The 26,171-nt window shown below is 33.7% G+C and overlaps 1 protein-coding gene across 3 annotated transcripts in view; it reads right to left on the reverse strand.

Annotated features, from left to right (window-relative positions):
- LOC123674492 (serine/threonine-protein kinase 33-like) overlaps positions 1-26,171 on the reverse strand; it is a 151,424-nt gene that overhangs the window by 67,452 nt on the left and 57,801 nt on the right. For 2 of the 3 annotated variants that reach the window (XM_045609379.1, XM_045609380.1), the window contains exon 4: positions 25,792-26,124. The exons of the other annotated variant lie outside the window; for it this stretch is intronic. In XM_045609379.1, the coding sequence (XP_045465335.1) occupies positions 25,792-26,124 (333 nt within the window). The remainder of the gene's footprint in view (positions 1-25,791; positions 26,125-26,171) is intronic. 3 annotated transcript variants of the gene reach the window in all.

Raw genomic sequence — 26,171 nt, forward strand, 5'->3', positions numbered from 1 at the left:
TAAAGTTATGTGTGATATGTTCAATCAATGTCTTGAGCAGGGGATTTTTCCTGAGGTCCTTAAGTTCGCAAGAGTAATTCCCGTCTATAAAAATGGCAATGAAGACGAATGCACAAATTACAGACCAATATCTATCCTGCCCACCATTTCTAAGATATTAGAGGAAATATTGAAGCGAAGATTGTTAGAGTTTCTGGATAGGTCTCGGGTGCTCGATCAAAGTCAACATGGTTTTAGATCTGGAAAATCAACTATGACAGCACTGGTTGCGTTGATGGAAAACATTGTCGAGGCAGTGGATGAAGGAAGATTAGTTGAAGTATTGACATGTGACCTGTCGAAGGCATTTGATAGTGTCGAAAGGGATATACTTCTTCAAAAGATGGAAATTTATGGAGTAAGAGGGAAAGCGTTGGCTATTTTCGAGTCATATCTGAAAAATAGGACACAGGTGGTCTCGTGGAACAACGAGGTATCGAAAGTGAATATTTTGAAATATGGAGTGCCGCAGGGATCTATTTTAGGTCCCTTACTGTTTTTAATATACGTCAACGACTTACCGAATAATGTGTCGTGCTCCCTGACCTCAATGTATGCAGATGATGCGAGCTTTGTGAATGACTCGTTTAGGAGAACAGATCTTGAAATCAAAGGGGCCGAGACCTTGGCCAGTGCTGAAAAATGGTTTAGCACGAATGGATTGAAGCTCAATGTGGATAAGTCTTGCCGTATGATAGTAGCAGGTAGTGAACGTCCTCAGTCTGTCAAAGTGTTGGGTATGACTTTGGATAACCGGCTTACTTGGAACCCCTATACAACACCACTCTTGAAAAGGCTTTCAACGGCAATTTTCACAATACGTAGGATGAGGGAGGTTGCAGGTTCGGACATATCTGTATTGACCTATTATGCCAATTTCCACCAAACTGCAACATACGGCATAATATTATGGGGTCATAGTCCCGGATTGATGAGTGTTCTCTTGAAACAAAAAGAAGCTGTCAGAGCCATTTTTGGAGTCCCGAGAACGATATCGTGCAGAGAGTTGTTCCGTTCATTGGGTATACTCACCGTTACCTCTGTATATATACTTACCTGTATACTGCATGTCTACGACAATAGAAATAAATTCAGACAAAATAACGACCATCATCACTATACTACAAGACACAGAAATGAACTTAGCATTGAGTTTCATCGACTCAAAAAAACCCAAACAGGTACTAACCATTTTGGGGTTAAATTTTATAATAGACTTCCCTCGAAACTGCAGATACTTCCAAGACATTTATTTCGGAAGAGGATAAAGGGTGCATTGGTGGAGAATGCTGTGTATAGTTTTGCAGAATTCTGGGACATTAAGTTTGAATGAGTATACGTTGTGTTAACTAGTCTTTACCTTATTGGTCTTTACCTTATTTGTGTGTAGATTTTACCATTTTATTTCTGTTTATATATATATAACTTATTAATTCAATTTTATGAACTATTTATATGTTTTTTGACCTGCCATGTAATTAAATTGATGGTGAATAAATGATGATGATGATGATGATGATGAGAATGTTTGCTTTTCTTTTTCAAGAACAAAGATATTTTTTCAGTTCACACAATTAAAAGTAATTACCCTTTAAGATCGCAGAACTTACATTATCCTATACATAGGTTATCTCTATCAGAAAAGCACCCATCTAACATGTGTATTAAATTGTACAATAAACTACCTGATAGTTGAATGATTTTAAGAATTTTAAGAAAAATGTCAGAGAATATTTGATTTGTTTGGAACCATATTCTCTTAATGATTATTTTTTATTATTATTAGTATTATTTATGGGACAGTTTGATAATTTTGAAGAATTCATGAGTGATTATAAAAACAGAAGAAGAAATTATATATTGTGTTTATGAGCAAACATTACGGCCAAACAAAAAATTAGTGAGATAATTGATATAGAGAGAAGTAAATGGTAGGTAAACAAGAGGAAAGAAATGGGGAAAAAGAAAAATATGATAAGGAAAACTAAGACATAAATTTGAGACAAGATGATATATTCGGGAATTCATTATTATGAGATAGTAAGCTATCCAGTAAAAAAATCGAAGATAGAAAAGTTTCCGAATGAATGAGAGGAAGATAAAATTAGTTTCTGGTTGCAGCAAATTTTGAATTTTATTCAAACATCAACAAATATTCCGCGAATTGTTCTGGTTTTTTAAGAATAAATATTGAAATAGATGTGACAAACCTATACATTACTTTTCAATATCAAATTGAAGTACCTAATGATCGAATACATCTCTTCCAAAACTAGGATCATGTTTCTAAATGATCATAAATTCAACATTAGAATTATATTTCATCAAAGTTGAAATTTTTGTAATATAATTTAGAATTAAGTTTGGGTTCGAAGTCAATTGAGTAGAATAATAGAAGAAAAATATTTGAATGATGAAAGTTCATAGATAAACCACAGACATGACACAGACGAAGATAGTATCATCGAAGGCTGGAAGCAGGATTTTTTGGATTGACGATTGCGGCTAGAACATTCGAAAGAAAGAACGTCAAGTAGAAAAATTTAAAGGAAAGGTGAATGGAGTTTTTATCGGATTCCAAGATTAAGAATCAGATGATCAAACGATAACTTCACACTACAATAATTATTGGCTTGAATAAGTTCAAGTATTCAATAATAATTGAAAACTGCTGATACTGATATTATATTTGGAAACTGAAAGCAAAAACGAGAGAATATAAGACAATCTATGAGTTTTCTAATAGTTTATTTCCTTCACAAAAATTTCAAGAATAAATCTATCTATGGTAAGTATGTAGTTTGTGAAATGAAAATAAACAAAAATCTATAATCCCACAAAGATGAAATCTTGTAGTGGGAAAAAAAATCTACATAATCTTGCTGAAGCAGAGGGTTTTATGTGTGATGATATAAAAACAAATGATAACAGACATGTGATTTTTTTAAATTATTACTACTACCATCTCTGGTGATTTGTGCTCCATTGCTAAATAAACATCTGTACAAAAGTTCTTTGATTTCGCAATATCCACCTGAGAACTAGTCGAGCGATTTCATCGGCCAACTCTAACTTTTCCTATTATTACTAGATTTATTGAGTAATAAAATCATTATTCAATGTGTCAACACTCGTATGATATGAACGTGTTTATGTTCGCTCTCCAGTAATATAGAGTTTAGGACAGCAAATTGATTTTTAAAAACTCATATTTTTCATTTATTGATCAAGAAGTTCTGGTTCCGTCGTTTTCACAGATTCGAATAATTGTTTGCACGGGTTTCACTTCAGGATTTTGATAATTAATTCATCCATTTCAATATTCGGAGTATTGTGAAATTATCACCGCCAACGAAGAATGCCCACCATCTGTGTGACTTGCGATAACCTGTGTGGAGAATGTACGGAAAATTCGAAGCTGTCCAGCTCAAATAAGAGTATCGAAAGCAAATTGGACAGAATTATGTCGGAATTGTCGTCTATTGTGAATCAACAGAATTAATTTTCTAAAGCGATGAATTTCTATGGTGATAAGATTGATGATTTCGAGAAAAAACTTAAATTAGTTGAAACCCTCGAAAAAAATATTTCCTTATTTGATTCGAAAGTTAGTAATCTCAAATAGGAAAATAAAAAAATGAGGGAGGAAATTGGTGTGATTCAGCAGGGTATGAAGATGAATGAGCTTGAGGTTGTCGGGGTTCCTGAGTCGAAGAACGACAACGTGATGCAAATTTTCAAGTATATATCAGCCAAAATAAACTACCCAGAGCTCAGACATGTTGAAAACGCTTATAGGGTCCACCTTATGGCGAAGAATCGCGATAAGCCTCGACCTGTTGTTCTGAAATTCATGAATGAACCGGCGAGAAATGAGTTTTTGAGAGCTTATAAGCGCGGAGGAGGTCTGAAATGCAGCAAAATTTGATTCAGGGATATTGATAGCCCTATTTACGTTAATGAAAGCCTCACGTCTCAGAATCGAAAACTATTTTACTTTTCAAAAACATTCTCCAAAGAAAACAATTTTAAGTATTGTTGGTTACGTGATGGTAGAATTCTGGTGGGGAAGGATGACTCATCTAAGGTGTTGCATGTGACCTCTGAGGGGGACCTTCAGAGGTTCAGCGTGTGATATGTGCCTCCTGTTCGCGTCTTTCCTTCTTTTTTCTTCTGTATATAATATATTAATTACAACTGATGATTGATAAAACTATTAGACTATATTATCAAAACTGCCGGGATCTTCGTACGAAGACTCATGAATTCTTTACTGCATGCTCCAATAGTGATCATGATATCATTTGCATAACCGAATCTTGGCTGCAGCCGCATATTAACTCCTCGGAATTGTTCTGTCATGATAATTTCAATGTCTTTCGAAGGGATAGATGTGAATCTAGAAGCCGAAAAAGGGAGGGTGGATGAGTCCTTGTTGGTGTATCTAAGAAATTCGAAGTCGAATTAATTTCTGGTATTGTTAACACTACAATTGTGGAGGATCTATGGATACGGGTGTCGATTTCAAAAAATAAGAAACTTTATATATGTGCGAGCTATTTTCCGCTGGATATTAGTAGTGACGAAGTTTTGAACTATCTCGACTCGGTTACTTCTTTCATGGACATGATACCTTCGTCTTCGTCGGTGATTTTAACCTAAGTGATTACGTGTGGTCTCTGGATAGTATGCCAACGGCGATTTTAAACCATATGTACTGAGTAGAAGCCCGTACACAGTTTTTTCTAACTTTTGCTTCTACAACTCACTATCTAAGTTTAACGGAGTTTGTAACAGCAATGGTAAAATTTTGGACTTGGTTCTTGGGAATACGAAGTCGATTGGTGTATGTCGCAGTGACTTGCCTTTTATTGTGGAGTATCTACACCATCCTGCGCTGGAGGTGTATATCATATGTGAGTTTGGCATTATAGCACCTAATAATTCTCGTTCGCTTTATGAATATTTTAAGGCTGATTATGAATCAATTGAGGCTGATTTATCTAAAGTTTGCTGGGAAGATATATTGGTCAGTCAAGACACTAATGAATACGTTGAAGTACTGTACTCAGTATTAGATGATATTATAAGCAAAAACGTTACCCAGAGATCGTCTAAAAATGAGAAGTTCCCTGTTTGGTTTTCAAAGCAGACTATCAATGTGATTAGGGATAAGAGAAGGTTTCATGTCAGATATAAAATATTCGGGGAAGTAAGGGTTTATCAACGATTTCCAGAATTGAGATATCAGTGTAAAATATGTATAACAGAAGACTATAATAAACACATATCCACCATTGAAGACAACATAATTGAAAACCCCAAGAACTTCTGGTCTTTTATGGGATCATTTAAGAAGGCCCTACACTATCAAGCGGCTTGATCAAATGCTTGAGCAAATTGATTGTATCAAGCGTGATTGATAGTGCAGAAGCCCATTTGACGCTTGAAGCAAGCGTTGACGGTGATTGATAGAAAATTTGAATGACTCAAGCGGTTTATCAAGCGGCTTGATAGTGTAGGGCAGTTTTCGTCAAGCATTGAGTCAGTCACTCTTTGGAAACCATGGCGTCAACATCCTGTAGTCCACTGGTTCCGAATAGAACAGGAAATTTAGGAGATATTCAAGAGTGAAGCGGTTTCTCATTTTGTACCACTCCTTAGACCACCTTATTTTCTTCTTTTCCTTCTTTTTCTGCTTCACGGCAACCAATGTTGTGATTAGGAAGGCCAAATCTGAATTCGTAACCATTGTAACGCAGCACGATCGTAAAACTCACTGTTCCACTTCTCTGCTTCGACTGACAAGAGAGTTTTGATCAAAAGATTGAAGTGTTGATTGAAGCACGCTTGAAGTTCCCATCAATCGGAGGTTCAAGCATTTGATCAAGCCGCTTGATAGTGTAGGGCCTCCTTTAGAATAATTGAAACAATTCCGCACGTAATGGAACACAACAACAAAACTCTCAACGATGACATTGTAAAAGCAAATGAATTTAGTGGATTCTTCTCATCCTTTTCTGAAGATCCTTATATGTCGGTCGTTTACAAAAAAAAAGATTAATAATAACTCTACCATATTTTTCAACGACATTTCTGAGGCAGAGATAAAGGCAAAAATAACATCTTTTAATGTCAGCAAGGGCTCCGGTCCTGATTTGATTCCACCTTTTTTTTATAAAAACCTGTGGTGCCAGCCTGGTGAAACCTTTGCACATAATCTATAATAGATCCCTCAAGGAAGGATTGTTTCCAGACAGGTGGAAGTTGGCCAAGGTGGTTTCTATACATAAGTCTGACAATAAGAAGAATATCAACAATTATAGACCTGTTTCCATTCTCGACTAGTTTGGCAGAATGTTCGAATCCTTGGTTACAGACAGACTATTTCATTTGTCGAACAGTAAAATTTCCAAAGATCAACATGGTTTCTTCAGGGGTCGTTCAGTGTTGACCAATTTGTCGCCATATGTTGATTACCTATCGAAGTCAATGGATGATGGTTTTCAAGTAGAAGCCGTTTACACAGATATGGCAAAGGCTTTTGATAAGGTGCACCATAATACTCTAATGTCGATATTGGGGTCGCATCTTACTTGGATGGGAGAAGACAGTACGTGGTCGTTAATGGTCAATCATCCGAGCAGGTGGATGTCACGTCAGGAGTCCCGCAGGGTTCCCATCTTGGACCGCTTCTTTTTTTAATTTATTTCAATGATGTCTCAGAATGTTTTCTTAATGCCCACCATAGCTTATATGCCGATGATTTAAAAATTTATCAAAATATTGTTGATATGGGAGATGTTGTCGCCTTCCATGAAGATCTGGACCGTTTATTCGTTTTCTGCTCAGAGAGATATTTTACGTTCAATGTAAAAAAATGTCAGCATATAACTTTTACAAGGAACCTTAATGTTATCAGATCGTCTTTTTTTCTTGAAGGGCTTGAGTTGGAAAGAGTAGATATTGTTAGAGATCTCGGGGTTTTATTGGATAGAAAGTTGTCTTTCGAATTTCATATAGATACTGTAGTCAAAAAAAGTTTCGGGATGCTTGGTTTTGTTTTGAGAATAACAAAAGATTTCAAAAACGCGAACACATTGAAAACCCTGTATATTTCCCTCGTAAGAAGAAGCTAGAGTACGCTACCCAAATCTGGAACCCTCATTACCATAAGTACATTGACCGAATTGAACCAGTCCAAAAAAAATTCTTCAAAAGTTTAAATTATAGATTCAATCCAACCAGCTCACCTACAGACTGTAAAGGTTTATTAATTGAACATAAATTTTTGAGCCTGAAGGGGAGGAGGGCGCTGCTTGATGCTATGTTCTTGTACAAGATAACAAATAATTTTTTCAGTTATCCGTTAATATGCTCACTTATGATAAATGTACCACAGTATCCTGGTCGTACCAGAGCTTTATTTTGGATTCCTAAATCTAGAACTAATCTCTATTATAATTCAATTTTCCCCAGAATAATGCGATTTTGCAACTGGCATATTAATGATCTTGACCTTTTCAATCTTGGTTTGGAAACTTTCAGAAGAAGGCTGTCAACATATCTGTTCAGAAGTTACATGACTTGATTCCGAATTACATTAATATTTGTTTTTTATATTTTCAACTTTTATGAAATATTAAAATTTTGGCTGTTGGTGTTTTGCTCGATGCTTTATATTTCATTTTTCAATGATTTTCTCATAGAGTGTGAAATTTTTTTTATATATTGTAATCATTGTGAACCTCTGTTATTGGATTTTTTGTTGATATAAATAAAAATGCGCAATTTCTACAAATACCTTGATCTTCTTAGTTTTTTCTCCTTAATTCGAATATCCTATCAAATTCAAGAAATTTTGATAAACAGGGTGTTTTTTGGGTTGAATCTTATTTATCAATTTTACCTAGGTCGGACCTGAAAAAATAATTCAGTTGGTATGCCTGTATGAAGTGGTTGTTGCAGAGAATAAATGTTCCAAATATCATGAGAATATATAGGGTGATTCGGAAGTAATAGGGTAATTGAAAAAATTGACAAAATCAATGTTTAAAGGGTCTATCTCACTTTATAATCAAGATACATAGTGAAGTTTCTTGATTATAAAGAGAGATAGACCTTTCAAATATAAGTTATTCTGACTCGCCTCAGTGTCCTAAATCTTCCCTGAGCTTCCGCTCATTTTCCAATGAATCACCCTCTATAATATACTTACAAGACTGGAAAAGCAGTGCAGTAGTGCGATCTTGACGTAACCATTAGCCTCATTTCCCTATTGAATACTCATTCATATTTCCCTTGAGGAAATATTGTTTGCAATATCATGAATGCTGTTCATCAATTTCCGTACTTTGAGACAATGTAATTTTCATTGTTCCAACGAACAGATTCGTTGAAGTTCGAATTCAAGTTACGCATAGTTTCGTTGTCCCAATGGACTGGCGTTCGTTGACGGTTTCAATGCTTACTATGCACATCAGAGGATATACAGCAGGGGGGTGAAACCGCTAGTGCTAGCATTGGCAACAGATGTGACGTCACAAACACTCAGTATACACGGTATACATCATGCATACATATCAAGATGTAAAAATTTTATTCTCATAATAAGCCAATCAGCGTTCGAGTGTTTCAATATGATTTTATAACCAACAATAAATTGGGTTTGTATTTGTAATTCTTGTATGGTGGCAATGAACAGATAAAGTAGTTTTTATTATGACTTATTTATTACAAGTTCTGTTTTAGGTTTCAGGTAAGGTAAGGTCAGGTAATCCATGAGAAAATAAATTTAGGACAAAATAAGACCGGGTTTTTCCTCATATTGTATTTCGATGTTCTAATATATCTGAGATCCTTACTTGTGATTATAATAATCCTTCAGAATCAACTATATTAAAGTTAAATTCTGTTCCTCGGCATTTACTGAAGTATCAAATTTATAATCATCAGCCCTATGATTGTAGAACTTCCCCAAATGTTTCTTGTATGGAAAATATTAATGATTCTAACAATAACCATCTACGTGATCCAGAATTATTATATCAAATTAAAATGAATTACCTACTAATTGATCGCTATTTATAATCTTTTTTTTTCATATCCACCTACAACCTCCAAATGAGCTGAAAATGAAGTACGAAAGAAGACCTGTGATAATTAAAGTGAATTACGAAATGAGCACTTAACGCAGGAAGATAGATTAAACCAACTGAAGATTTTTATCTTTCATGTATGTGTAGAAATTTGAATATTGCTTCAGAAATGTAGCAATTCAGTTGTTCATCAGATATAATTTTATAAAGTAGGTATAAATAGGTATTTTTTTTCAGTCAGGTATAGTGTAAATCTCCAAATATAATGTATATTATGTATTGATTTTCATAAATAATTATTATTGTAAGCAAATATGTAAATTTCCTTTGATAAATAAAACTTTTCAATTACATTTTTTTGTTTTAATTCGAAATTATAACAACATAACCTAAAATAAATACTCATATTATTCCAACAATTTCAATGAATTGTCATACCTTCATATTCAAATTTTCCCGCCATATAACACTTAGTGATAGCGGACAAAATATCGGCCATATTGTTGCCTTGATTTAACACGGCGTTAGCACTTCTTATATATTTAGTATTCTGTGATATACAGTGCGTCCCATTTTGGGTGAGACAGCCAGGTTTCTCGCTTGTTATTTAAGATAGAGCCTTGCGGTTTTCACGTTCCTGTCCTACTTTTTCGTGAAACTCAAGTTGGTCTAATCAGATTTTGCATAACTGTTTCCGTTCAAGACAGGGTGATTTTGGAAATTTTTCCTTTATCTCCGAAGTTATTAGAAATAATGCTGAGCTAAAAACTACATCTGAATCAGAATTCTGTGTAGCATACAGTGGCGTACTAATTTTTTTTTCGGGGTATGATTTTGAAGATTCCGCACAAACCTATATTTTTTTAATGGAACACTCTGTATGTCATTACTTCGTTGAATTCGTTATTTTTTTCATATTGTGACTCATTTTCAAATTACGTAATCTCTAAATTTTCGTAACCGTCACACCAACTGCAAAGATACAATACAAAAGTCATTAGGATGTATAATCTGAATTTTTCATTGAATTCCGACAATATTCAAATTGACTGAAATAAACACACTCCTTAGTCGATTCGAACTTGTTTCTGAATATACTCTTTTTGCAAGATTCCTTCTCATTTCTTCATTTTTTAAGCCGAGCCAACGGGCTTGAATACCATTCAACTGTGAATCTCTTATCAGAAATGAAAAAAATTGTTTATAAGATTTTTTTTTTGAGAAATCACTCGAAAAACGCATTCCTCTTGACATATAATTCTAGAACGCCCTCTATTTTTATTAATGAAACACCCTGTTGAATTCGTTATTTTTTCCCTTCAAAGTGATGCATGATACTATGTAGGTAATGGGTTAATGGGCAAAGGATTTCCCATATAAAAAAAATCAACGAATTCAACGAAGTAATGACATATAGAGTGTTCCTTTAAAAAAAATTAAGGTTTGTGTTGAATCTTCAAAACCATACCCCGAAAAAAAAATTGAGTTGGGGAGAGTGGGGCTGGAAGTTCCCGGGGTAACGAAAATAGATATCAAGACATGTGAATTAGGCTTCTAAAGCACCAAGCAGAGCGCAAATTTGGCAGTTATTTTTATTGCTCTGGCGACGGTGGTTGAGTGGCTGTGTGCACAAGCTCTCGAAACGTCACGTTAGTGTAAGTTTGCATGTTTGGTCTATCTTTGTTAATTATGAACCTATTCATGCGTAAATTTTCCAAATTGTAGTTACATAAGTAAGGAATCTTATTGTTTCAGTATTTTTTCAATTGATTTTGTTAGTTTGCCAGTATGTCAATGTTCGTATATAGAGGTGATTTGGGGTCATAAGTTCCTTTCTGGCGGGGCTGGTTGTTCCGCGGAAAAACTCACCCAATCGACATTCAATCGTATTTAAAATTCTCATGACACATTTTTTCATTGTAAGATAGATAGATAGATAGATAATTTTCTTTATTTCAAGTTTTACACAACAAAAGCTACATAAAAGATGAAATGACGTCAGAATAAAGAACTTAAATACACAAGTTTTCAGAAACAAAATAATCCCCACAATTGTAAGGTTCCAAATGAATTAACATTCTCTTAACAATTTTCTTAAATCTATATAAACTATCACAGCATTTAATATAATTAGGTAGTCTATTGAATATTTTAATACACATGTAATAAGGACCTTTTTCACTCAAGGTTAATCTATGATAAGGATATAATAAATCTTGAGTTCTTGTATTATAATTATGACTAACTCCCATATCAAACTTATCTCTATTTTTAAAAACAAACAACAAACATTCATAAATATACAAAGCATATACCGTCATTATATTCATATTTCTGAATTTACCTCTGCATGAATCCCTGTACTTCATTTTGCATATAGTTCTAATAATTCTTTTCTGAGCTATGAATATTGATTGGACTCTAGAGTTGCCACCCCAGAAAATGATTCCAAATCTAATGATCGATTCACAATTTGCATGATACAAAATTTTCAAAGTACCCTCATTCATATACTGAGCAACAACCCTGATTCCATACCCAACACTGGCTAATCTTAAACAAAGTTTATTTATATGTATCTCCCAATCCAGAAATTCATCTATTTGTATGCCAAGGAATTTTGTACTTGATACAGGTTCCATTATATTATTTTCAAGATTAATACTGCTTGGTGTAGATGTTTGTGATTGTTTAGTACGAAAGAATACCAAACTTGTTTTTGAAGTATTTATCACTAGCCTATTCATAGAAAACCAACTATCAACCTCATTGTAGCAATTCTTTGTTTGTTCAATTATTTCATTGGAACTATTTCCATGTAATAAAATGTTGGTGTCATCAACGTAATTAGTGATGAGATATTTATTCAATGACAATGGCAAATCATTTATGTAGATTATAAACAGAATAGGTCCGGCAAGACTACCCTGAGCTATACCCACATCAATAAAAGAAACTTCAGATTTAACTTTATTATCAACAACGATCTGTTGACACCTATCTGAGAGGAACGACCGTATCCAATCATTAGCCCTACCCCTAAGACCATACCTATCAAGTTTCTGCAATAAAATATCGTGATCCACACAATCATAAGCTTTTTTCAGATCTATAAAAAGACCCAAAGCTAAATTTTTGTTTTCTAAATGATCTATAATTGCATTTATGAACTGATAAATAGCAGTATCAGTCGATCTCCCTCGCAAATATCCATGCTGACATTGGGAAAAAAGATTACACTCATTCATAAAACTGAGCAGTCTTGAACACATCACTAATTCAAAAATTCTGGAAAAAGCGGGTAATAAACTTATCGGTCTATAGTTGTCAAGATCATTTGGATCACCCTTTTTGAAAAGTGGTTTTATCAGAGCATGCTTCAACCTATTTGGGAAGATTGAGAATTTCATTGAGTTATTCAATATGTAACAAAGTATAGTGGAAATAACTGTAATTGATGATTTAACGATACTAACTGGTATATCATCATAACCACTGCAGTGTTTATTTTTCAAATGATTCGATAATTCAACCAACTCAGCAACACTTACAGGTTTCAGAAACATTGACCTATCATTTTCTGGGATAATATTAACAAAAGGGGTATCTTCCCGACCTAATTGAATATCCTGAATAACTTTCACTAGGTATTTATTGAAGTCATTAGCTAACTTTGATGGATCTTCACAAAAATTCTGTTCTTGTGTTATGTTCTTTCCTGTTATTTCTCTACAAATAGCCCACATAGATTTTATTTTGCAGTCAGATTTTCCGATTCTTTCATCATATGATTTGCGTTTTTCTAACTTCAACAATTCATCATACTCTCTTTTACATTGATTATATCGTATTTTATATGAAACATGTAAACATGTAAGTATGTGAAACTACAAGACAGAGAGAATGAAGACCTCCTGGAGAATTGTTACGTCAAGCTTCCCCTGCTGTTACCAACGACGGAAAGTCTGTTGAAACTGAGGCAAGAGGAATTGAATTTTCCGCATGACCTTACATCGACTTCTAGAAAACGATGTTTACAACAAACGACTATTTTAACAGACATGCCAGAATACTGGACTGGAAGACTGGATGATACCTGGGGAGTAGGCAGATTGAAACCCCGGCGTAAAGTCAACAGTTCTTGAGAATGGCTCCAAAATCGGAGCCGAAACGTCGAACACGACAAAATATTAGACGCGGTCCAATCCGGAACACAAAGTTCAAATATTTCCTACCGCTGAAACCTTTCCCAACATTAATATATATGTTTATATGGATGTTAATAGTTATGTTTTTTATTTTGAAAATATATTTAGACAGATAGATAAGATTTGAAGATTCTAAGAACTTAAATTTTATTCTAACTGAATAAATTGCTCAAAAAAATTTATATAAACCAGTAACATAATATTTTGTTGTTGTTTTTTAGTGTAGATTTGCATAAAATAAACTCAACATATGCAGGTTAATATAAATGATTGTTTTATTTATACATACCTTCATTATTTTGAGAATATTGTCAGAATCTAAGAGGAACAATTTTCCTCAAAGGTGGAACAACTCGCCCCAAAGCGGGGTTGAATTTTCCGCTCCGAACTTTTACAGACATTTGCTTCTGTAAAAAAAAACTATTGAGATATCAATAAAAACGAATAGATATAAGATTTCCAAAAAGGATAAATATCCGTTCGATATTATCCCAAGTTGAAAATGAAATCCTTCATGATGAAAATTCGTATTATTTAAAAATCGGAAGGTCCAGCCCCGCTCTCCCCTACGCCACTGGATTCTACGCAGAATTCTGATTAAGACGTAGTTTTAAGAACAGCATTATTTCTAATAACTTCGCCCTGTATCTCCTCTTGAACGGAAACAGTTATGTAAAATCTGATTAGACCAACTTGAGTCACGAAAAAGTAGGACAAGAACGTGAAAACCGCAAGGCCCTATCTTAAATTACAAGCGAGAAACCTTACTGTCTCACCCAAAATGGGATGCACTGTACAGGGTGGGCAAATTTCGATGTTTTAGCACTACAACTTTTAAACCTGAGGTGATAAACAAAATCTGATACCCTATTCTCGGTCTCTTTCTCTGAGAAACTAACAAGGGAAGTATTCATTTTTGGCCACCTTCTTTTGTTTTCCAGTTATAAGCGAAAATTGGAAAAATGACGATATCGAAAAACTTTTTTATCTCCTCTATTACTGATACTAGAGCTCTGATATTAAAACATTATACAGGCATTTTTTTACGTAGAATCCAGTGGCCTGTTCGTATTTTCAATAAAGTTTTCAATTACGCAGCTTTGACCCAAAGTTATGTTTTTTCAAATGGGAACACTGAATTTATGGGCCATTTTTTTAAAGTTCAATTTTTCCTTATTTGAAAAATATATAACATCGTATGGTTTGTATTGAAATAAATAACAGACAATGGTCAAAAACCTTTTTTTACCTAAGAGTCTCATTATTTCTATGGTTTCAACAGTTGATGAGCACATAAGAATTCAGCTTTCTATAACAAGAGTAGTGTTCTTCCGTCAATCTGATTATTTCTATGCTTTTTACTCATTTCTACAAAATTCGAATCTAGATATATTTTATAAAATTAGTTTCAAAAATATAAATGAACTCGGAGAAAATTTCTTAGGTTGCTTGAACACAGTTTCAAATATTCATCTATTGAATTCGGTGCGAAATATCGAGAAGATGTGTCGACTGTGCATTGTTGTCATTATTAAGTTAAATATTAATTCTTGTTTGTTCCCTTCATAATTATGTTGTTGAGTATATCGGCTAAGGTTACTGAGGAATAATACCAAGTAATAGAAGCAACTTTAAAAAATCCAAAAGTACCAATAAGATGGGTTGAAAAGAGATATATGGAACAGAGCGATGACAGTATATTAAAAGCATTATTGAACAAAATGAATTGAAACAAAGTGATGACAATATAATGAATAAATTGAAGATTGTGCAGAAATATGAAATAAAGTCGAAGAAAAATTGTTGTAATGTTATTTTGGAAATTGAAGGTTCACTGTACAATATAATAAAATCAAGAGGTAAATTGAATTTAGGATGGATAAAATGTTTAACAACTGATTACTATGGTATTGTAGGATGCTTCAATTGTGCAGGATTCAACCATTTCGCTAAAGAATGTACAAAAAATAGAGCTTGCTTCAAGTGCACGAAAAATCATAATACTAATGAATGTAACTCTGAAGAATTGAAATGTATTAATTGCGTCAGAAAGGTAGAAAAACCGAAAATAAATCTCGATATAAATCATCACGTTTCCGATCCAAACTGTCCATGCTACAAAAGAATTGTTGAGAATTTTTGTAGGAAAACTAATTTCGGAGATAAATAGCAACTATTGAGTCAAAAATTGGTATATCTCAATTGTCAAGGATACTTGAACAATAAGAATAACCTAGAAGTACTTATATTGAAATGGAGACCTATTATTTTTTGTTTGTCAGAAACACATATTACAGAGGATATAAACGCAAGTGAATTGAAAATACATGGATATAAAACAATAAATTGTATTTCCGAAAACAAGCGTACTGGAGGGGTTTTGGTTTTTATAAAAGAATCTTTAAATTACAAATTGAAACATATTGAAAACAAAGGCAATAACTTATGGATAATAATAATTGAAGTTGAAATCGGATCGCAAAGATATCTCATTTCCACTTTGTATCATCCTCCTGCAACTCAGATGAAGGATTTTATGAATGATCTGAAACAGTGGTTCCCAAACTTTTTTTTTCGTGGACCCCTTCCATAGCTTAACTGGTTTCGGTGAACCCCCGCAATATTTATAGGTGTCTACAACCTTTTTCTAGTTGGAGAATGGCTTGAAAAAACCAAGAAAAGGCTAGTAAAATAAATTAATTAAATAAATAAAGACGGATAACATTTTCGTCCATTATGCAAATTCCAAGTAGGTATTACTTGAAAACGTTGAATATTTTGTATTAACATTATAAAATTGGATATTAACAATTTGAGGATGTTATTTACTATCGAACCCAGAAGACTTCTCGTAGACTCCCATAAACCACTTGTGGACCCCCATTTATTCTTCACAACACCCCGGTCCCCCTACGAGTACCCTGTGGACCCCTAGGGGTCCACCCGGACCACTTTGGGAATCACTGATCTAGAAGAATTGTTAGATCAGATGTGTGAATTTGATGGAGTGATTATATGTACTGGAGATTTCAATTTGGATTGGAGGAAAGACTCATTTTACACCAATAAATGTAAAAATATAATATATCAATGGGGATTAAGTCAGATAGTGAAGGACTTCACAAGAATCACAAAAGATAGTTCAACTTTAATAGATTACATAGTGACAAATGACCAAGGATTGGAGCACAAAGTATGGCATTCTCCCAAAATTTCGGACCATTCCATTTTAACCGTTAATTTCAATTTTGAAGAAGATCAGAAAAAGAAAATAAGAATACTGCGAACTTATAAAAATTATGATATGAACTTATTGCAAGATAAATTAATGAGTATCGAATGGAAAAATGATAGCACCAATGTGAATGATTTACTTTCCAGTTTTATTGAACCGATAATAACTGTACTAGATCAAATGTGTCCTATGGTTGGAATACAACCTGAAAGAAGTATTGTTTCCAGATGGCTGAATGGGGAAATATTAAAACTAATGAGGGAAAGAGATACAAAATATCAACAAGTTTGACAGGGTCGGATCAAATATGGCAAGAATATAAGCAACTCAGAAATTTCACCACCTACAAAATACGAGAAGCTGAAAGGAGATATAATGTTGAAGTTACACATACAGAGAACAGTTGGAATATATGGAAGAAGCTCAAATACTTATTACCTGGTAAAGAGAAAGAATCTTTACATAGAATTAAATTCAAAAATCAACTAATTGAAAATGAATCCGAAATAGCTGATAAATTCAATGATTTCTTTATCGATAGTATAAAAAATATAGTAATGAATATCAAGAAGTATAACAATTATGACAGATATCTATCTAATATTGAAAAATATGAAAACTTTACAAATTTCAAATTGCCCGGTATGAAAGAGTTGAAGCACATTATGATGTCTCTCAAAAACACATCAGGACAAGATTGTATAAATACAATGGTTGCTAGGGATGTGTTTCAAGCAGTGGGAAATAGGTTGCTGGATGTCGTCAATACGTCATTGGAAAGTGGAACTTTTCCGGAGAACTGGAAAACATCGACAGTGATACCAATACAAAAGGTCAATGGGACGTTTGTTTGTGAAGAATTCCGAGGAATAAATACGGTGCCAGTGTTAGAGAAGGTGCTTGAAATTGCGGTGAAATAACAACTCCTAGAATATTGTGATCGAAATAAAATTCTCACTAAAAACCAATCAGGTTTTCGAGTGGCTCATTCTCGTGAAACTACATTGTTGAATAGTTGTGACAAGTGGATGGGGGATATTGACAGTGGTAAGATGATATTGGTAGTGTTTTTGGACTTTCAAAGAGCATTTGAGACAATTGATAGGAAATTACTGTTACTTAAAATAAAAAAACTTGACAGGAAGGACGCAAAAAGTAAAATTCGGAAATTTTGTGTCATCAATTGGGAAAAATGAATTTGGGGTACCTCAGGGTACAAATTTGGGAACAATTTTATTTCTATTGTATATAAATGATGTAGTGAAAAATGTATGGAATTGTAAGATAACTTTGTTTGCGGATGATACTATGATATATGTTTCTGGATATGATGTTGACATTTTGTTCAAATTAGTTAACGAGGATTTGGATAGGTTGTTCATTTGGCTTTGCGACAATAACTTGAAAGTCAATATAAAAAAATCGAAGTATATGTTAATAGGTAGTGAATATAGGACACGTAGTACCGACATAAGTAATTTCAGAATTAATATTGATAAAGATGAAATAGAGAGGGTTACTAAAATGAAATAATTAGGATTGATTTTAGACGAGAATTTAAAGTTTCAGTTTCACGTGGATTATATCGCAAATAAAATGTCCAAAAAGGTTGGTTTCATATCTAGAATAAGGAGTAAATTTGATATGAATACGTCACTGATGTTGTTCAGATCATTGGTACTTCCTCATGTGGATTATTGCTCGTCAGTTATGTTTAATTTAAATAAAGGTAGTATAGATAGGTTACAAAAAGTACAAAATAGAGGTATGAGACTTATTTTGAAATGTAATGAAAGAACTCCCATAAGAAATATGTTAAATTGTTTGAAATTGATGAGTGTAGATCAGAGGATTATTTATAGAACATTAGATTTAATATTCAAAGCAAGGAATGAATATTTGAGTGAAAACCTATAATTTGCTAATGAGATACATAATTATAAGACACGACGTCGAGATGATTTTTACATAGAAAAAGTTAATACTACATTAATGAATAAATTCACATTTAGCAGGGGATTAGTTATCTTCAATAAACTACCTGAAAAGATCAAATATTGTAATAATTATAGAGAATTCAAAAAATGTTTAATGAGTTATATTTATGAAGAATTTAATTAAGTTAGTGGATTACATTTGTATTGTTTTCAATAGCCGAGTGCTAAATAAAGTTTATTATTATTATTATCATTAGTTCAATCATATATGCGTTGTTTCATATTCTATTTGAAATGGTGCGTATTCATTCTGAAGACCTATGAAAATAATCTTCTGATACATCCATCCCATTCAAACTCTTTCTATTGGAACATTCGATCTTGTGGTTTTTTTTGTTACTTCCAAATCAATTGTCAGATGAAAAATTTACAAAATATATCTAGATTCGAATTTTGTAGAAATAAGTGAAAAGCAGAGAAAAAATCAGATTGGCGGAAGAACACTGCTCTTGTTATAGAAAGCTCAATTTTTCTGGGCTCATCAAAGTTGAAACCATAGAAATATTGGGACTCTTAAATAAAAAAACGTTTTTGACCATTTTCTATTATTTATATTGATACAAACCATGCGATGTTGTATATTTTTGAAATCAGCAAAAATTAAGCTTTCCAAAAATGGCAGTAGTATTATTTTTGAGGGATTCTGTTTTATTTCTATGAAGGTATAGAAGGCACTCGAGCAGGTACAAACCATAAACTGTTAGAACGCCCAATTCCCTGAATCTACCTCTGCAGGAATTCCTAAACCCCATATTCAATAATACTCGGATTATGCGCTTCTGAATGACAAATATGGACTGTACAGATGAACTTATTCCCCAGAATATTATTGTGTATCTCAGTAGCGATTCGAAATTAGCATAGTATAGCACTTTTTTTACATTTTCATTTATATATTTATGTATAATTCTGAAGGCATAAATGACTTTGTTGAGTTTTTTTGAAAGATAATTAATATGTGTGTTCCACTTCAAGAATTCATCTATAATAATGATTCCCAGGAACTTGGTACTCTCAAAAGTTTTAATGTGCTGGTTGCTCAGATAGACCTCTGAGGGTTTTCTTTTTGAATTACTTGCTCTGAATATTATTACGTTTGTTTTGTCAGTGTTGATAGTGAAATTATTCTTTTTGAACCAATCCTCAACGCAGCTATACAGGTTGTTACATCTTTCTTTTAATACAATACTATTTTTTCCAGCTATTAAGACATCAGTATCATCTACAAAATTTGTAAGTTCTGAATCTTCTATTGCATTTGTTTCTTGGTCCAGATCATTTATAATTATCAAGAAGAGGACAACCCCTAAAATACTGCCTTGAGGTACACCAAACTCATTTTGCAGCCATGAGGAAAAGTGTGTTTCATTATTTTTCGTTATCTTGACCCGTTTCCACCGTTCTGATAGATAAGAAGCAAGCCAGCTCAAGGCACTACCAACTATACCATACTGTTCCAACTTTTTCAATAAGTGTTCTCTATTCAAACAGTCAAATGCTTTAGTTAGATCTATAAATAGACCTGCTACAAGTTTATTTTCTTCTAAGAATTTCAAGATGTTAGATGTGAACTGGAAAATTGCGGTTTGAACTGACCTACCTCTTAAATAGCCATGCTGAGAAGGACTGAAAAGATTACAGTTGTTAAAATATTCTAGAATACGAGTAGACATAGCTAACTCAAAAACTTTTGAGAAACTGTTTAGTAGACTAATTGGTCTGTAATTCTCTAATTTGTCAGGATCCCCTGACTCAAAAATTGGTTTGATAATTGTAAGTTTAAGTGGGTCTGGAAATATGCCGAATTTGAGAGAAGTGTTCACAATATGACACCAAACATCCCTGACAGTATCTATGCTGAGCTTTACAATGCAAACTGGAATTTCATCAATACCACTACTCATTTTGTTCTTCAATTTATTACCCAGCTCTGAAATTTCTGAGGGTGAAAAGGATCTTAGATACATGGAAGTATCTATTTTGACATTACACCAAAAGTTACAACCGGTATTGTTCTGTAATATGTTAGGAACTATGTTTCGCAAAAAGTTATTATATGTTTCTGAAATGTACTTAGGTGTTCCATTCAATTGACACTCATCCTCATATAAAAAATTTCCCTGAATTTCCTTACAAACATTCCACATGGTTTTATTTTTATTATCAGATGCTAAAATTTTGCTCTTTTTTGAGTTCAATCAAAATGTTATCATATCTCTTTTTTTCTTTCTTGTACAAGCTCTTATACTCCCTATCCTGATTACTTAAACTGAATAATAAGTCTAATTTTTTTTTGCATTGTATAAATTCCGGATTGTCACGAAAAATTTCTTTTAGGTTCGGTTTTCCTAAAACTATTTTTCTTTTCGGGAAATGTTTCTCAAAGATATTTAAAAATATTCTTGCAAAGTATTCCCATTGTTCGTTGACACAATGAGTTTCGACAGAGTAAACCTGCAACCAATTCTGCTCACCCAATTCAATTTCTTAAATGTTTTATAATTCATTCAAGAAATCTTGCTTTGCCTGATCTGTGAAGAGCCTAATTGGCCTTGTTTTGAGTGATCTATTAGTTTTCACATTAAAAGATATTTTCTGGGCACTGTGATCAGAGATATGGTTGAAGATAATGCTAATAACGATAATAATTCAAACAGTATAAAAAATAAGAATTACGAAAATGAACAACTAACTGAAAGAATCCAGAGAAAAATTCCTCAGTACTATAAAAGCATTTTTCAATTAATATTAACTTGATCTTCTTCTTAAATGTTTTATAATCGAACGATTTCAATCCGTTAGGTAAATGATTGTACAACTGAACACCGGCAAAAGTGGGAGATGTTTCATATTTACTAGTATTGTGTCGTGGAATGCATAAAATACCATCATGTCGAGTCTGGTAGTGATGAAAGTCAGAACATTTCATCAACTTGCACAGTTTAGATTGCACATGCATAAGACAGTTCAATATGTGAATACAAGGAACTGACAAAATATCAAAGTTCCTGAATGTTGATCTACATGACTCTTGAGGTCTTAAGCCGAAAATCAGGCGAATGATCTTTTTTTGTGCGATGAAAGCACGACTACTTCCAGAGGACGCACCCGATATTATGACGCCATAGTTGAGGTGACAATTCACCATGCCGTAGTAAATCCCCACGAGCGCATCAACTGGAAGTGAGTGTTTGAGACGATGTATAGCGTAAAAAGACTGATTCAACCTCTTACATAGATGGTCGATATGAAGGTGCCACCTCAAATGTTTATCAACGTGCAGTCCAAGAAGTCTGACGCATTCAACAGACTCCAGACCACCCCCTTGTGTGCTAAGAACAAATGGTACAATTGAACCTGAATCACGACTACCAAATTTGAGGACTTTAGTTTTATTCGCATTAGCAATGAGTGAATTTTTCCAACACCAGTCATCAAAAATCCGAATGAGTAGTTTACACTCTGCCCTCAATTCTTCCAAACTATCAGTTTTTACAGCCAATGAAGTATCGTCCGCAAACAGAATTGTTATACACTCAACAAGACGCTCTGGCAAGTCGTTGACGAACAGTATAAAAAGTAGTGGTCCAAGGACTGAACCCCCCAGGGTTCAGTCCTTGGACCACATTTGGCACACATTTTTCATGGATAAACTCTATAAGATGGGTTTCATAGGTATATTTCTTAAGTGGATTCGGAGTTGCCTCTCTGATCGCTTCATATTCGTGCAAAACGACGACTATGTGTCCAAGCAATATTACAATAAGTTAGGCGTCCCCCAGGAAGAAATATACCTATGAAACCCATCTTATAGAGTTTATCCATAAAAAATGTGTGCTGGAGGTAGTCGAACGCACGGGAAAGGTCAAAAAAGACACCTGCCACATGCGTACCTGCATCCAAGCCATCATACATGAACTCCAAAGCAATCAGGGGTCGATCAGGGTCGATCTACCAATCCTGAAACCATTTTGTTGATTCGATAAAATAGAAAATTTCATGAGAAATTAGCTCATACGATGGTGAACAATCTTCTCAAAAATCTTTGACAATTGGCTCAATATTTAAATTGGTCTATAGTTAGCTATATTGTCTTCAGCATCCTTTTTATGAACAGGTATCACCCTAGCTAGTTTAAGTAAAGATGGAAAGTAATCAGAGGAAACTGACGAGTTGATGAGGTAAGCTACATTTTCTGCTATTAGATGCGCAATTGATTCAAGAATTCTTGCCGAGATCAAATCTATGCCCTCACTTCCACCACTCTTTAAACCATGAATGACAGTCAAGACCTCATTTGGCATAACGGGAAATAAATAAAAATTGCAATTAAGCAATTTATGCGAGGTGTAAGCCCTAGAAATAGAGGCTCCAAAGAAATTGTACACAGACTGTTCATTTACTTCCGTAAAATGTTTTCCGAATGCTTCTGCTACAAGTTTTGGTCAAGAAATTGATTTACCGTTCATGGTGAGAGATAAAGGTTTTTCTCCTTTATTCCCTTTACAAAGTTCATCCACGACAAGTCTCCAGACCGCCTTGTTGAGGTTATTGGATGTAATAATAATATTTTTGTTATACTCTAGTTTCGTTTGTTTGATCAACTGAGAATATTCAGATTTGGCTCTTTTATACAAATTTGAAGTGTTTGGTGATGTTAGATTTTGTGCAAGTCAATAAAGGTTTTGCACGCGCTCTTTGGCCTCAAGAATGGTAGAGTTAATCCATCTTGGTCTTTTTCCGGAAGGATGGTGTATTATCTTTATTGGACAAGCTGAATTGATAAGTGACATAAGCAAATCGACAAATTTTTGAAATTTATCATCGATCGAAGAATAGTAACGAATTGCTTCAAAATCAGTTTCAGCAACAAGAGAAGAAATATATTTTAAATTTTCAGATGATACAATCCTTGAAACTTGGACACGATTATTATCAGTGCGTAAATCACTCTGAGAAATATATTCAAGAATTACTGCTTTATGATGGTCATTCAGGTGATTCAGAAACAGATATATTAACACTGTTTGGATTACCATTCGTGATAATATAATCAACTTTAGTAGTCGTTGTATAACCTCGCTTATAAGTAAATACTCTTGTAGGCTCAGAAGGCCCAATATATTAGTTATAGCTTAAGAGTAAATCATCTAAAAGTTTTTTCCTGATGTCTCCAGCATGTCATAATTCATTCATAATTAGATACATATGTGCTGATCGGAAACAGTGGTTCGAATCGTGTGTTCCAGATAAACCCCGAGTCTAAATTACGTACGTTTTCAAAATTTCTGAAAGTATGTGAAACGAATAATTACGTGAAAACCTGTTGAACTCCTGGAAAAAACTTTATGATATATCGTGAAATATCGATATTACCTTGGTTCTCTTCAGGGAAACAGAGTGAATCGATAATTGTAAAAAAAAACACAAATCCGTGTTTTCGTTCGTGAATGAACACCAGATGCGTAGCTTCCTACTCTAAAGGAAAACATAGATATACCTACAGATGGATATGCCGCAGCAAAATGAAGAATTTACTATGAAAAGGCTTTTTGAAGAAATTTTATCATCAAAGAACGAAGTGAAGAATACAATTGCAGCAAGTGAATCTCGACTTTTGTTGGAGAAATAGACATTGAAAAATAAAGTCGCAAGCTTATCAGAAGAAAACGAAAAGCTAAAGAGAATAGTGGAATCGGCGGAACAAAAGAACAGAAGAAATAATTTGGTTATATTCGGATTGAGGAAACCACCAGCAGGAAATCTTCTTGATTATATTGGTGAACAGATACATCAACTTCTAGGGGTTACTATTGCGGAATCGGATGTAAACCGTCGGCTAAGAGTGTAAATCTGCTATGTCCATAATGAACAATTTTACATGGGATCAAAAAAACCGTACAGTACAGTGTTATTATAATAATAATAATAAGAGAGTTTATTCATGAAAATACATGCAATAGAGTTTATTGAATGTATTTTCATGAATAAACTCTCTTATTATTATTATTATAACACAGTACTGTACGGTTTTTTTGGTCCCATGTAAAATTGTTCATTATGGACATAGCAGATTTACACTCTTAGCCGACGAAACGATTATTACACACTAGGCAACTCCGATATCAGATACATAAAAATTGAGTTTCTCTCCAATTTGAAAAAAAAAACAAATCCTTTCGAATGCCAAAAAACTGAAGGGGACAGGAGTTTCAATAGCACATGATCTGACGATAGCTCAACGCGGCGAATAGAGAATTTTGAGGAAATTCTTATTTCAAGCTCGAGCAAACAGTACCAAAAAATCTTATATAAAGGGAAATACTCTGCTCTTGGGATTGAAAACATGAACCTTGGAATAATTGGAAGAATCCACAGGAATCACTGCATCAAATAGCGCCCCATCGACTCCCAATCCATCTGCCAAGAATCAAAGCGATAGTTCTGAGAGTGAAATCGAGATAAACTTTGGGGATTCAGCTTTGACGGAACAGACAACATCAGGAAACCAGGAGAAAAATGGCGTAGGAACACCAAGAGATAACAAAGTGAAAGCTAAAAAGATCCCTAATAAAACTATTGCAAAACTGGGGATGAAACTAAGAGGTGGATCAAATGGTTGTTAATAATATCCCAATGTGAGTGTACATAGTATATATTATACAAAATATTTTACTAACTGTCAATATTGAATATTATTTACTGTTTCAAAAATACGCATTCTAAATTCCGCCAGGATACCTACCTACTCCAAAGCTAAGTCAGAAATCTGTAGTGCATGATAATGAATAATTTTATAAAAATATATAAAGCTGAGAATTACAACACAAAAATCATTGAAGATGTCACTGAGCTGAAAAATGCAAATCTTCCTTACAAATTTAAAATTTTACATATGAATATCAGAAGTATCGCAAAGAACTTTGATGAATTTAAATTGTTTTTGTTTGTTTTGTTTTTCTCAAAGCTATGATATAATCGTCTTGACTGAGACTTTTCAAATATTTGATTCACAGTTCTTTAATATTCAAGGATATGATTCTCTATACAATAATGGAAATTATAACAGAAATGATATTAATATAAGTTATTAGACCCTTAATATCACAGTTTGTATGTGTAGAATTCATTTTGGTAAAGTCATGATTTACAGTATTCACTTGATCTTGGCTGAAGGTTGGTGGGATTTCCAAAAAAACTTATCTATATAATACCTTTAGGCCAAAACGATGGTTTCAGTACAAAAATTTTCTTTAAGTCCTCGGCAGATGTTGAGGGACCGAGCCTAGACACATGAACATGAGACAGCTTCATTTTAGGTACACTTGCAAGTGCCTTAGAATCCAAGGAGCCAATTATTGGCTTGCCGAACTTCCTGGGTTCTTTTACATTTGAGTCAGATGGTGTTTCGTTGACCTTTTTGATTATGACATTTGATTCCGATTTTCTTCGCTTTCCCACTATCTTCCAGTCTTCAGCATTAGTAACGGGTTGGGGTGTTACACCTTCATCAATGGTAATCACGGCAGCGATTGATTTAGGTGAACCTGGAAGTGGAATAGGTACTTCATCCATAGATTTTGGAAGAACCGTA

The sequence above is a fragment of the Harmonia axyridis genome, chromosome 3 (assembly GCF_914767665.1).
Source record: "Harmonia axyridis chromosome 3, icHarAxyr1.1, whole genome shotgun sequence".
Classification (NCBI taxonomy): domain Eukaryota; kingdom Metazoa; phylum Arthropoda; class Insecta; order Coleoptera; family Coccinellidae; genus Harmonia; species Harmonia axyridis.